Genomic DNA, 15,037 nt, shown 5'->3' with positions numbered 1-15,037 from the left:
ATATCTGTTCTGTGTGGGTTGAAACACCTGAAATATGATACAAAAATTGCAAAACTAGTAAAATAAGCGCAAAAATTGAAATTATTATTTTCTGTCATATTTTGTTCTATGATAGACTGGTGATGATACCTACGATTGTTTTAAAACCTAAAAAAATTGCGAAGTTGTTAAGTATGATGATGATTCCATATTTTAGTAACTAGTTGAAGGACTGGTTTCTCTGGTTCTGGTTAACTGAGTGCATATTCAGTTCAAATTATATATAACCCAATAAAACAGGACGCAAAAAGCGAACGATAGGTACCTACATTATATTTTATCAATGTAGGTCACCTTTCTAGGTCGCACACACTTGATGCGCCTCTGCATAAAAATACTGGAATACTAAAATAATAATTAATCTGTAATAATTAAGACAGATCTTCTAATTTGTTTTATTTTTATTATGTTTAGACATCCGAACAACTACCTACATATCTCTGTAAATACTTGCCTACCTCCTTAATTCATCAAAATCAGTAAAACGGATGTACCTTTACGAATCTCGTAGGAACCCTTTGATTTTTTGGGATAAAAGTAGCTTATGACCGTCTCTGGGATACATGCTATCTCTACAGTTTACACCAAATTTGATCAAATTTAAACGGGTGGGACATGAAAAGGTATCAGACAGACGCATATTTTATCTTATTAGTAGTATTATTCATTACATCATAAAGTGTAATTACGATGTCATTGTAAATAGGTGTTGCACCATGAAATCATATGACAGAAATCGACTTGTTCGATAATTATTGATTGAATGAGTAACTGGAACGGCAGCTGTAATACCTAGCTTATTCAAGTACTGTGGGATCGTGTTGTGCAATAGCGAAAATAGGTTACATCCATACGAGCGACCTAGATACAGCGATTGCATTAGCCTAACCAAGTCCTTTGTGTTCGAGCGACGCGCGCTGATATAGGTAGTAACCAACTACCAACCTACTAGGTATTTAAATAATGCTACCTATTTGATTATACAATTTACATATTCAAATAAACGCGTACTTTACTCGTACCCGATATATTACCATTAAAATAAATAAATTGTTTCCAAACGGTGGAAAAAACTGCTCTATATTTCAGTTTTCTGGTTTACGGCTTCAGTAGAAAGATGGTGTCGCGGTGGTACGCGCGAACTTCAGTTTTATTGTCGCTCTGTCTCGCTCTTCAGGTCATCGCCCGACACACCACACGACTCCCTCGTTCTAATAACCCTGTGCATATCGGTAGCTTGATACATTATCGTTTTCGTGGTAAATGATCCTTCGAAGTGAAATTCCTCCAAGCGTAAGGTTCGATGTAAATTTAAGCACATGGCGTGATGCGTGTGGGCGTTAAGTTCACACACCCTATCCCCACGACCTTGGTGCGGTCAAAAACACCGTCCTAGCAGGCAATGACCACAGTACGATAAAAAGAGAATCTTGTTTTGTTTCGGCTATATTGACTTCGTCGACATTATGATCGCACAAGGCAATTATTTATAGTGGTTTGCACAATTAATAAGAGCAGAGGAAGTGTTTAGCTTGCGTGCGACACGGCATTGGGTGTAATTAAATAATTAATAGGTACTCATTGTTGCCGTTGATAATAATTATTATTTAGCGACATTTTAACCTGACCTTTAATAGAGGCATTATGCGACAATAAATCCCTATTGGAAAGACAGGCATCTACTTATTTAGAGTTATAATATTTCAAAAGAATGTGGTGGAATGAGTAGGTAGGTCATTACTTATAAGAAAACGTCCGCGTCAGTAAAAGCAACAAACATAGTTATGTAGTTGGCACCTATTTACATACAAAGAATCGTCATAATAAAATGTATTGCTGAGGAGGGCACAGCGAACTGTAACAAAGCGCAGAATTAGATTGGCAGCTCTATTTTTCTTAACATAAACGCACGTCTCGAGGAACAGTCGGCGGATAGGTGGAGCCAATGCGTTTTTTTAACCGGCATCGACAGGGCATTGACACCGGTGCCGGGGCACTGCCCGTTCTTGACAGTTCAAATGTTTACACTTTACATCTCAAAGGATCACTCGCTACTCACTTCAACTGATTCCGAATCAGGAATTTACTTTGCGCCTACGACTTCGGTGGAGAACAGAACAATAATTATTACGAGTTACGGTTACCATGACACCATTTGAACTTTACTTTTCTCCTAGTCGATTAAGATGCCTTTCGGGTCGGAGTAAATACCTAACAGTCCATTGCTACCTTTTTAATGACATTGTGATTTGTATCATTCATCTATTTTATTTTTTTAACCTCACCGCTTATTTATTTATTAACCTTTTCATGTTTTTCTGTGTATTTATAGCCAATGAATTTCATAATGTATGATAATGAAGCCCATAGTCATTAATCTATTCAAAAACAATATTTAGTGACTACTTAGGTAGCTACCTTTATGCGGCGGCGAATATTACCGGCGGGAACAATGGCTCTGCGGGTTCATCAGACGCGATAATGAGTGGTCCTACGGGTTCAACAAACTTTCCATTTTACAAGTCAAATAAACTTTATGCGACAGCAGATCTGTAACATCGGATTCCACGAATACAACGCACCAATAAATTGCGTAGTTTTATGGCTTGAAGAGCAGCCAAACATCGTCGCGAGAGTTGCAAAATTACTGATCATTTCGCATTGGACCAGATTGAAATTATTTAAGTTTAACAACAACCAGTTTAATCTGCAAATAGATAAGTACATATCTAATTGCGAATCAGTATCGCGGGCATGTTGGAAGCAATTCTGAGTGCGTCGTTTGAAGAAAAAGTGAAATTGTAACAAGTCAGAACCAGCTGAGGTCGGTGACCAACAAGGCGTCTCTACAACGGCAACGGCAATTGGCGGCTGCCCCGCTAAGCTGATTCATCATTACCGACTCCTCAGCACCTCGCCAAACTAATGCCAGAGCCACTGACTCATATTATTATGCAGTCTTTTGTCACGATTTTCGAGTTGTTTCGCCCTTATAAATTGACGTTTCGTTTGAAGGGTAGGTATATACTCGGTAGATTATCTGTATAACTTTTAAATATCTTTTTGGTACTATTAAAACGTAAGAAACTTGAGATTTGCATGGAGGTGAGGAAAGATTTTCAGAAATTACATCCAGGCGAATCCGAGCCGGCTCAGCTAGTGACTGAATAAAACACGCAATTTTACTTTCCTACTAAGTATAACTCGCTTCATTTCTGAGAACAAGATGAGGCAAACGAACGCGCGGTGTTTCTTTCTACGCAGCTACGGTACTCTTCATGTGTTTATTGTACCTTGCAGCGTCATAGCACAGTATAAAGAGAGACACAGTAGTCCGACGCCATTGATGACGACCACGACGAATCTTCAACATAGGCCCCTAACTATGTAGGCCAGTTCGGATCGCTCCTTCGTCCCGCCACGATTGCTCTGTCTATACGGCTCCGTCGAACCTCTGTATGTAATATCATATCCTTACTCTGTGGTCATAGGTAGAAAAACAAGAGCCGAGGGTTCACTGATCACTCCCCGCGGGACAAAGTGGGCATGTTTACCTGTAGGACTCAATGCATGCGTTCTTTTATTATTTATAGTTTTAAGTATAATATGCAGGTAGTTGTACCGTATTTACTTATTCATACATTACATATTAACAACAATGGACAATCAGTTACTTAATCGTGTTTTATAATACTGCAATCTCCAACTTTTTATTTAGAAGGCTATCTGTTTGTACCTTGGGCTGTTGGTTAGGCGCTGGTAAGTTTCGAACCTTCGTTCTTCTTGGCTGTCGCAATTGGGTTTGTGGAATCTTGAGTTTTCCTTTATTAACTTGTGTATTGAAATCGATGTAATGTAAAAGTCCGTTAACGTTACGTGTTGAAAATTCATCTGAAGCTTGTTAGTCCGTTTCCTGCCTAATGTCAGGCTGTCACATTATATGTCGTATCACTGTCACTGTCAATGTCTTTTGAGTAGACCACAGACCCAGTGCCTTGTCTATGATCTGTTTGTTTACATAGTTGTTGTGTTCACAACATGCTCCCCCCCGGGCTGATGTCGTCCGTAGGGAGAGGGCAGATGTTGTTGTAGGCCCGTGTAATTGTGCCCTTTTTGGTGAGTAGCACGGCAACTCTTCCAACTGAGTCTCCACCGTAGAAGATTTTTGTAACTCGACCCATAAGCCACAGAAGAGGTGGTTGAGTGCGGTCTCTTACTAAGACGAGAGACCCAACTTTGAGTTGACCATTTGACTGTCTCCATTTTGTTTTCGTCTGCAGCAACGAGACATACTCCAAGGAGTACCTCTGCCAAAAATGTTGGCGAAGTTGTTCCACCCGCTGATATCTCTGGAGTCGATTGATGTTCCTTTCCAGCAAATTTGGATGAGCTGCTGATAGAAGAGGTCGTCCGACGAGGAAGTGTGCTGGAGATAGGTAAGAGAGGTCGGAAGGATCGGATGATAGGGGGGTAAGAGGACGAGAATTTAAGATTGCCTCTATTTGCGCCAGGCAAGTGGCCATTTCCTCATAGTTGAAGTGGGTTAAGGAAAGTACTCTGCGTAAGTGGTGTTTCACGGATTTGACAGCCGCCTCCCAAATTCCGCCGAAGTTAGGGCTATACGCCGGGATACGCTTGAAGTTTATACCTTGGTCGATGAGTTGACATTGCACGAACTCTAAGCTATTTTTAAGAAACTGAGCGAGCTCATTGCACGCTCCAATGAAGGTAGTCCCGTTATCGGAAAATATGGTGGCAGGTTTTCCTCGCCTCGATGTGAAACGATTCAGAGCAGCCAGGAACGCCTCCTTTGTAAGATCCGTTACGAGTTCAAGATGTACTGCCTTTACTGCGAAACATACGAATACGCAAATGTAAGATTTTGTAAGTCTACCCCCCCTGCCCTTTCGGTCGAGTATAAGCACCGGCCCGGCATAGTCGACACCTGTGTTAATGAAAGGATGTTCCAGTTGCGTTCGCTCTTTGGGTAAATCTCCCATGATGGGCTGAACTGAAGACGCCTTGAATCTAAAACAACGAACACAAGAGTGTACAGTTTTTCTGGCTAGATTCCTTCCATTAATAGGCCAGTAGTTGTGTCTAACCGTGCATAAAAGAAGCTGAGGGCCGGCATGCATAAGAATTTTATGTTGTAAAACAAATAAAATTTTCGTGAGATGATGTTTGGAGCAAAGAAGAATGGGATGTTTGACGTCGTAAGTATAATAAGAATTTTTTAAACGACCACCTACTCTTATGAGATTGTCAGAATCTAAAAATGGTGAAAGTGATTTAAGTTTACTGTGTGATGACAAAGATTGATCATTCTTTAACAATAAATATTCTTCAGGGAACATTTCCTTTTGAGCATGATGTAAAATGAGTTTACGAGATGTTTCAAGTTCGTTGAGGGTAAGATGATTCGTTTTGGGTTTGTGTTTACAATTGTGTATGAATTTATTCACGTAAGCTAAGATTCGAATTATTTTGTTGAAGTTACTATGCTTATGTATGAGTTGAAGAACTCTGTTTTCACTAACGTCTTCTGTATTTTGTGGTGTGACTGCGCACAATACAGTGTCTGAGTTTTTGTGTATCTCCGGAAATTTGATGTCCACTTCATGCAAAAACTCTGGCCCTGACCACCACAGGGCGGCTGTGCTGATGGAATCAGCCTTCACCCCACGAGAAACAAGATCCGCGGGGTTAGACTTGGAAGGCACGTAGTTCCACTTATGGCCGCTAGTGCTTTCTTGTATCTCACCAACTCTATTTCTGACGAACTGAATTGTTTGCGAAGATGAACTTGATAACCATGACAATACGATTGTTGAGTCAGACCAGAAATAGTGTTGATGGACATTGATTGTAAGAGCACTAACTGTCTTTTTCCAGAGTCTTGTGGCAAGCAACGCTGCGGATAGTTCTAAACGCGGTATTGTAGTTTTGGGCTTAATGGGCGCGACCTTATTTTTAGAAGTTAACAGTCTAACATTCACTGACCCATTATCATCTACCGTTCTTACATAAATACAACCGCCATAAGCGCGCTCGGATGCATCTGAAAATACGTGAATTTCAATAAGAGATGGGTTGCTGCATGACACCCATCTAGGAATTGTGATTGAATTTAAAATATGAAAGGTGTTTGCAATATCTAAGAAGTCCTTTTTTATGTCGGCAGGTGCTTCAGTATCCCAGTCACATTTGCAAATCCATAACGCTTGTATAACAAGTTTAGCTAATAGTACGCATGGACCAACAAGACCTAAAGGATCGAAGATTTGACTGATAATAGAAATGATATTGCGCTTTGTTAGCTTTTTCTTTGTGTCTATGTCAATGATGAAATTTAAATTGTCTGAAACTGAATTCCAATGAAGACCTAATGTTTTTGAAGGTGAGCTGTCACTCAACTTCAAATCAAGGGATTTTTCTGAGTTATCCTTTATGTCAGTGATAGCGTGTAAGACCTCAAGACTGTTAGACTGCCATTTGCGTAAGTTCATTTTTGCAGAGGCTAAAGTGTCTCTTACACCTTTGCAAAGAGTAATGACCGATTCTGTATAGTCACCTCCGGACAAAAAGTCATCCACATAAAAATCATGTTGGATGGCACGTTGAGTTGCAAGGTCCTCGGTTTCATCCGCAAGAGACACTAAACATTTTGTAGCCAGATAAGGGGCTGAGGCTGTGCCATATGTCACTGTATTAAGAGTGTAAGTTTGTAGGGCCTCATGCCGATGAAACCGAAAGACTATTTGTTGAAGTGACCTTTGACTTGGTTCTATGTAAATAGTACGGTACATTTTTTCAACGTCAGCAGAAACCACTATTTTGTGTTGCCTAAAGCGTATTAAGATTGAAAATATGTCGTCCTGTACGGTGGGACCTACCATCTGTATAGAATTAAATGATTTTTGGTTTAAAGTGGCAGCCGAGGCATCAAAGACCACTCGTAACCTCGTGGTTGTAGAATCACGAAGTACCCCATGATGAGGAAAATAGACGTTGGGTAAGTTAGATGTATGTTGATGTATGCTTTGGTTAAGAGTCATATGACCTAAATCGATGTATTCTTGAATGAATTGTGTGTATAAGTGTTTCAGGTTTGCATCCCTATCCAGCCGCCGCTCTAAAGAAAGAAAGCGAACCTTAGCAAGATTATAAGAATCTCCAAGCACCTCGGGCGATTCTTTAAGGGGAATTGTTACTATGAATCGACCATCTTTGTCGCGCCGAGTGGTGTCTTCAAAGATCTTCTCACATGCCTTTTCCTCTAGAGACATGCTATGCTGAGGTAATACAGAATCTAGTTGCCAGAAACGTGTAAGTGAAGACTCATCATTTTGTCCAATAAAGTGACAAAAATTGTTTGAAGTCTCTGATTGAGATGTCTTATTATGGCTAAGACAGCCTGATAAGAGCCATCCTAACTTTGAATCGCGAAGCTTTGGCTGATGTTTCCCTAAGTCGATTATGTTTGTACCTAGGACACTCCAAAAGACCTCAGCTCCTACTAAAATATCAATTTCTGATGGTTCATTGAAAGACGGGTCGGCTAACTGAATGTTTTTAGGTATAGGAATATGCATTGTATCTATGTAAGAAGAGGGTAAGTATTTTGTTATTTCTGCAATTATATAACAGCTTATGGCTTCTGTATAGCCACCATAATAAGATTCAATTACTAATTTACAAGACTCTGATATTAAAGAAGTTTGATTGTTGATACCATTAACTGTAGAGCTGACAGGCTTCTTTACTATCCCGAGCCTATCACTGAGCTGCTTTGTAACAAAATTGGCAGTACTTCCATTATCAAGCAACAGCCGTGCTGTGTGTAGCTCATTTCTGGCATCCCGAACTCGCACCACAGCTGTGGATAGTAATACATTTGGCTGATAAGATATTGAGGTAATGTCTATGGACAGCGCTATCGCTGAGCTTGTAGGCTCCTTAGAGCTGTCATGCAGTAGCGTGTTGTGTTTCAGGTTACAGTATTTACAGTGAGTTAATCTACAGGTCTTCGATGTGTGTCCTGGCCTTAAGCAATTTTTACACAAATTCAGTTCAGTGACCTTTTTTGTACGAGACTCAACATCCAATTTTCTGAATGTTTCACAGCTGAATATGAAATGAAGTTGAGAGCAAAAGGGGCACTTGTATGGTTTTTGATGATCAGTGTAAGAAGTTTGTGTTTTGTTTTTATTTATGTCTGAAAATGTTGCAATGTTTGACTTATGTTTGTATTTATTGTTATCCTGTAGTGTTTCTAGTAAATCAGCTCTCTTAGTAATGAATTTTGTAAATTGTTGTAAGTTGGGTGTGCCTCCGAGGCCATTTCGATATTCTTCCCACTCACGACTGGTAGTGGAATCTAATTTCTTAGTCATAATAAAAATAATTAATATGTCCCAGTGGTCAGTGGGCATTCCTAGTGTCGTAAGAGCTCGCAAGTTCTTATTAGTTACATCGACCATGTTCCGCAATAAGTGACTTGATTCCTTTTGTATATGTTCTAAATCAAATAACGTTTGAAGGTGTTGATTAACCAAAAGACGCTCGTTGTCATACCTCTCAGTAAGCAATTGCCACCCTAACTTATAGTTATTTGCACTAAATTCTAATGATTGAATTGTCAAAGCAGCAGTACCTTTAAGCGCTGCCCGGAGATAATGAAACTTGTTTATGTCGCTTATGGAATTGTTGTTATGAATTAGAGAAAGATAGGTGTCTCTAAATTCGAGCCAGTGCTGATAATCTCCATCAAAGTGAGGTAGGTTTATCTTAGGTAACCTTACAAAATCATGTCTGCGTTCCTCATTGCTTTGTATGCTATCATCACTTAAAATGGATGACCGACGCCCATGTGTGTTTGGTTGTGGGCTGAGCAGCACTTGGGCCTCTGACAAAAGCCTAAAATATGTGCCATCGAACGCTTCGCGATCCTGATAGGCTGTTTCTGGGGGCTCCGTAAGCGTTTCGATTTCTGTTTGTAATGTGTCGAAATCACTATAAAGTTGCTCAATTTTCCGAAACCGATACTCTAACTCTTTAAATTGCACTTCACTCAATGATTCACTGGTTTGTAGAAGTGTTAGAAACGATGAAAATTGAGTTAATTTTGCTTTTATTGATCCCCGCTTTTTGACGAGATCTTTGATTTTTGCCTCGCTCATTTTGCTGTAGCAAGGCTAAATAACGTTATTATGAACTAATTACTAACTGTTTTTTATAAAAACTACGCAATTGATGTGATAAATAGTCTAAAATTGATCCGACAAAATAAGTTAACCTCACATTGGTGCTAATTCTGTTGTACTCTAACCTAAACCTAAACTAAATTTTAGATTCTTTAATTTTAGGATTTCTATTTCTAAACTGCATTCGCTTTTTTGCTTCAACTAAATTTAAACATCCTAAATGGCCGTCTAAAATGACGTTTGAATTGAATAGTAAGTGTTGCTATTTAAGATAACAAGAACTGCACTAAATTTGTGTTTGATTTTCCCCTTTAATCTTAAAACTATTTTTTTGCGAAAAATATCGAACGATGTTACTTGAAATACAAAAATAATAACTTTACTTGATTTATTTAGGTCGAATCACAATAAAAGTGTCGAAAATTGAAGTTTTGTTCATTTTATCGTGTGAAGTAGGCTTAAGTGTTTGATCAAAAGTGCTAGAACCCAGAGCCGTAAAACCAGTTAAAAAAACAGATCTATTATTTTTGTTGCAAATATAATTTCTAACCTAATTTCTTTATGTTTTGTGGTTAAAGAATCTTAGTTTTTGTTACAAAACTTTGTGAAAATAGTGGTTATGTGCATAAAATAGATAAAAAAAAAGAATTTTGCTTGGAATCTTACCTACCTACCTTACCTTGAAATCACCGAGGTACTACTAATTGTCAAACTCTTGCTAGGAAATCAATGCAAACAGATGAAAAGCAATCATCCTAAATAACTGACTGCCACAGAGTACATTGAATATACAGGTAAAGGAATATACAGCGAGGAAGTTCTGAAACTTGGCGGTATACTTACAAATCTGGCGTGCAAGGACGTGGAACGAGGTATCCATGAATTCTGCTATGAATTCAACAAACTAAGGCGGTAATGTGATTTAAGGCATGAAAGTACCTACAAGATCAAGATTGAATGTATATACCTACGTGTATAATAATAATAATAACAGGTAACAGCTGGTATCATCATAATGATCAACTCATTGCCAGCTCACCTCTCAAAATGTAGTTTGGCCATAGTCCACCACTCTGTCCAAGTGCAGATTGACAGACTTCACACACCTTTGAGAACACTATGGAGAACTCTCAGGCATGTAGGTTTCCTCACAATGTTTTCCTTCACGGTTAAAGAAAGTGATACTAAATTGCTTATTAAACAGCTAGTACATATTATAATATAGCAAAAAATGGAAGTGTAGCATACCTATATAAAAATAATAATTACAGGCAACAGTTAGTATCATCACACGATCAACTCATTGCCGGCTGACTACTGAGCAGGGGACTCCTCTCAAAACGGGAAGAGTTTGGCCATTGTCCACCACTCTGGCCGAGTGCACATTGACAGATTTCACACACCTTTGAGAACACTATGGAGAACTCTCAGGCATTTAGGTTTCCTCACAATGGTTTGGTTCACCGTTAAAGAAAGTGATGCTTAATTGCATAGTAAACAGCTAGTATGCATAGCAAAAAATTGAAGTGTAGGATACATTAAACCTTTCAACACATCATCATAACAAACTTTCAACGTTGATAATTTTTATTTCAGTCCATTTCATGAAACCAAGTATATGGAGTCTGCGAGTTAAAAAGATGTTCCGTCACTCATCTACCAAAAATGAACAGTTGTTTCCTAAACTTAATTTTTATTTAAATGTTATTGAAATAAATATTAATTATGTACAGTACAGAATGAAACATATGTATATATTTTATTATTTTATTTAATAAAAGTAATTGTTAATTATCTGATTGAAGTTTTCTTGCTTTTGTTAGGAAATTCTTGCCTTCATCATACTGAGCAGCTGTAGTATGACTTAGTTGTACTAGTACTACCTGAAAAATGAAATTTATAATCTATAGGTATAAATAGTTCAAAATTAGTTTTCAGTCCCTATTTATATCAATTTCAATGCAGTCTTCACCATAACAATTATAAAATCATTTTTTGAGGTTTGCATATTCTTTGGCTAAAATCTATAGAGTACTTATACTTTGAATTAGCTCAGACTAGACATAGTTAAAACATAATACTTTAAGCACAGATATGTATAGAGAGCATACTTTGACTTTGCTCTGACGTAAGTTTCAGTTAAAACGAGACAGATTTATGCCAATGATATAACTCTGTCTCTTTTATCAGTATCTTAAGTCTATGCAAAGTCAGAGATCTATAGATTTCAAACTAAATAAAGGTTGAGTCTATAGATTTCTGTATTAATTTGTAGAATTATAGGAATGTGTAGAAAACTTTAGTCCGTTTTCAATAAAATAGATCTAGAAAAGATAAAAGAAATCAAATTATTTTTTGACGTTATTTCTCTTCTAACTATGGGTTCCATACCTCAAAAGGAACCATTATAGGATCACTTTAGGTACTAGAAGTACCCTATATACTTCTTGTGACCTAAAGGCAGGTAGCTAGGTCAGTAGGTACATCATCATCATCATCATCATTATCAATCCATCGCCGGGTCACTACTACTGAGCACGGGTCACCTCTCAGAATAAGGTGTTTTGGCCATAATCTACCACACTGACCAAGTGCGGATTGGCAGACTTCACACATTTTTGAGGATGTTATGGAGAAGTCCTAGCTTTTCTCTCTCTCTTCAGTACATATTATGTAAATGTAAAAATATAAACTGACTGACTGACATCAGCATATAAGCTGCTGACTCCTGAGTCTAGTAATTTATTAAGCTGCTGAGTTTAAAAACTTGAGAATTTGCATGTAAGGAACGTTTACTTTAAGTACCTATATAGACCACTACGACATAATTTTCAGATACTTACATAGGTACTTATTCCACCCGAACAAAGCTGGGGCAGGTACAACTCAGGCAGGTCAGCTAGTCCTGAAATGTGATACCCATATGGGTATGGGTATACCTATATAGGTAAACTCAACAAGATCCTATCATGATATGTTTAGGAATTACAAGATGTATCTACTAGGTACTTCTCAACTAAAACTTATCAGATGATTAAAGTGAACCCAGGCTATGTCAGTTAGTTGTAGTTATCTATACTGTACTGTAGCTAGTATAAGTACCTACTTATGCATGTAATAGGTAGTCTTTCAAGCAGGTATCTACTGAGTTGAAAATAAAGAAGTAACTGGGTACTACTCAAGTACTTAGTTCAATACTAGGGGTATGTAAGTATAAGACATAACTAAATGTAAAATCTGTTAATTTAGCCTATAAATAAACCTTTAAGTGAACTCATTAAGATTTTAGAACTTAACCTTTATTATAAGTACCTACTCTACCACCACACTTATTCTGCTTTATTTTTGATATGTTTAGCAATAAGTAGTAGGTAGTAGGAATTAATCTCATTGATAATGATAACAAGGCATCAAGTTTTACCTTGGCATACCTAATTGGCAAAGATTTATGTTCACACTAATATTTAGGTAGCTACCTATGCAAGTTTTTGTCTCTGGGTATGTTCCTTTATGCATCTAACCTAGTTGGGCACAGAGATTTTTCACAAGGACACATACTAGTGAAGGATATACTTATAGGCTACTTTTATTAGGTAGGTAGGTAAGCTAAGTACCTACAGAAAAGTATCCTAGTCCCACAGTATTTTCGAACAGCTGCCACTTGCTAGTTAAGAAATAAGGAGACTTAAGGATCTTAGGTTTGCCTTGCTGAAGCCGCCAGGATGTCTGTGGAGGTGTCTGATACTCTTAGACAACAAAGTAGATAACCAACCTAATTATTTTTTGCGAATTAACGACGAGCCAGAGAAACCACGTATATTTCCATTTTATAAAGTTTAAATTAAATTAAAACACTTAAAAGACACTTTTTTATCTTAAATATAACAATTCTAAACTCAAATAAAAATATTTCTTTCAAAACACGTCCATTTTGCCATTTAAGCAGACTCTTTAAATTTAGTGGGCACCTCGCGAGGTCCACTCTAATTTTAGAAAATTTTAGGTTGACGTTTCTTAATTTAGGCATTTAGTTCGTGCAACAGAATAACTTTTGCTCTTTAAAATCTAAATTGAATAGTTTAGTGCTGTCAAATTCAATTTTAGGTTAGACCTGTCATTTAAGTGGGTTTTCAGAATAACACACCTTTCTAAGTCTAATATTAGACATTTTAAAATTAGAAAACCGCCTAGAGAATCGGCCCCATTATTCTTTGTTGAAACTCGAAACTTACACAATAAGGGGGAAAACAGAGGATTCGTTTGCGGTCGGATTTGAAGCAATCCGTTTTGTAATTTGGTAATTATGGTTTTCTATGAATGTTAGGATGCAATAATGGTTTTTAGTTAACTATGAGGAAATATTCCACGTACGTAACGGAAATGAGGCAATATTGATATGAAGATTGTAGAAATTAGGAATTGTTAGGAAATAAGATAAAGGAACGGACTCACTCCAGAAGTTGGCTTGGACGACCGTTATGCTTCTGGGTCCACTCTGCTGCGAATTTTCTGCCGATTTCTTGGAAGATCGAAGAGTTTCTTCTTTGTTCGAAGGACCACTTGTTTGTACCTTGGGCTGTTGGTTAGGCGCTGGTAAGTTTCGAACCTTCGTTCTTCTTGGCTGTCGCAATTGGGTTTGTGGAATCTTGAGTTTTCCTTTATTAACTTGTGTGTTTAAATCGATGTAATGTAAAAGTCCGTTAACGTTACGTGCTGAATTCATCTGAAGCTTGTTAGTCCGTTTCCTGCCTAATGTCAGGCTGTCACATTATATGTCGTATCACTGTCACTGTCAATGTCTTTTGAGTAGACCACAGACCCAGTGCCTTGTCTATGATCTGTTTGTTTACATAGTTGTTGTGTTCACAACACTATCGGTATTAGGAAAATTCAACGTTCAAAATTATTTATGAAGATAACTATAGCTCTGGATAACCAGATTGCGATACTTATCAAACAGATATAAACCTACCAACCCTTATGCAACTGGTAAGCTACGTCTTATCAATATTTAATTCTTCTCTTCTCTTGTTTTAAATGGCTATTTGTAATGCCAAACCATCATTGCACTTCAGTATAGAGTAGCTTGTGCTTCAGTGTAGAGTAGCTTGAAGGAAGCACGAAGAAGATTGCCCTGTAAAAATGTGCTAATTTCCTTAATGGTCTGTACTCTGTAGTAGCAGGAGGCTCAAAATTAGATATGTTAATTATTTATTATTATTGAGATAAATATCGGCAGATAATTACAAAAAATAGGTTTACATACATTTTTGTTAGTAAATCGACATTTTCGTTCAAGCGACCTAAAATCCTCGGCATGTCTTGCAAATGCAAGCAAAATCATTATAAATCCAATTTAGTTTTTTTTTTGTTCTTAATAATCTACCTACCTACTTTTTTTATCAAAGAGAGGTTACAGGAAGTGAACTTAAAAATTAGTAGAATTTCCTCTATCAAAAAATTACACTTGTTAATGTTTTGTCGACGCGGCTAGTTATTATGGGTTTGATCATGGATGGAATAGGGTAGCTACGTAGAGGCTCAGTTCAGTGACCTGCGCGCGGAGCCCCCTAGTCACGGGGTGCAAGGAGCATTCGATGTGCTGTGTGCATTGTTTCCTTTGGTTATAATGCCATCTTATTTTTATCCAATAGGTAACTCAGATTATATCCTACGAGTATCTTTGTCGTATAGGCACCTACAAAACAAATAATAAGCTCTGCAGTAGGTAGGTAGCTATGTATTGTAATATTTAAAAATCTAAATGTATCTAATCTATATGTATTATGTAT

General features: G+C 37.6%; 2 protein-coding genes across 2 annotated transcripts in view; one reads left to right on the top strand and one right to left on the bottom strand.

The window, feature by feature from the left end:
* The window catches only part of Glut4EF (Glucose transporter 4 enhancer factor), a 91,526-nt gene that overhangs the window by 56,251 nt on the left and 20,238 nt on the right, over positions 1–15,037 (top strand). The window lies entirely within an intron of this gene.
* On the bottom strand, positions 3,781–9,221 carry LOC138402289 (uncharacterized). The gene is made up of 2 exons (XM_069498430.1): positions 8,696–9,221; positions 3,781–4,888 (listed from the first exon to the last, which is right to left on the bottom strand). Exons 1-2 carry the CDS (start codon positions 9,219–9,221, stop codon positions 4,071–4,073), a joined length of 1,344 nt encoding a protein of 447 aa, XP_069354531.1. The 3' UTR covers positions 3,781–4,070.

Source organism: Maniola hyperantus, chromosome 4 (genome assembly GCF_902806685.2).
Source record: "Maniola hyperantus chromosome 4, iAphHyp1.2, whole genome shotgun sequence".
Lineage (NCBI taxonomy): Eukaryota > Metazoa > Arthropoda > Insecta > Lepidoptera > Nymphalidae > Maniola > Maniola hyperantus.
This window is presented reverse-complemented; position numbering and strand designations above follow the sequence as displayed.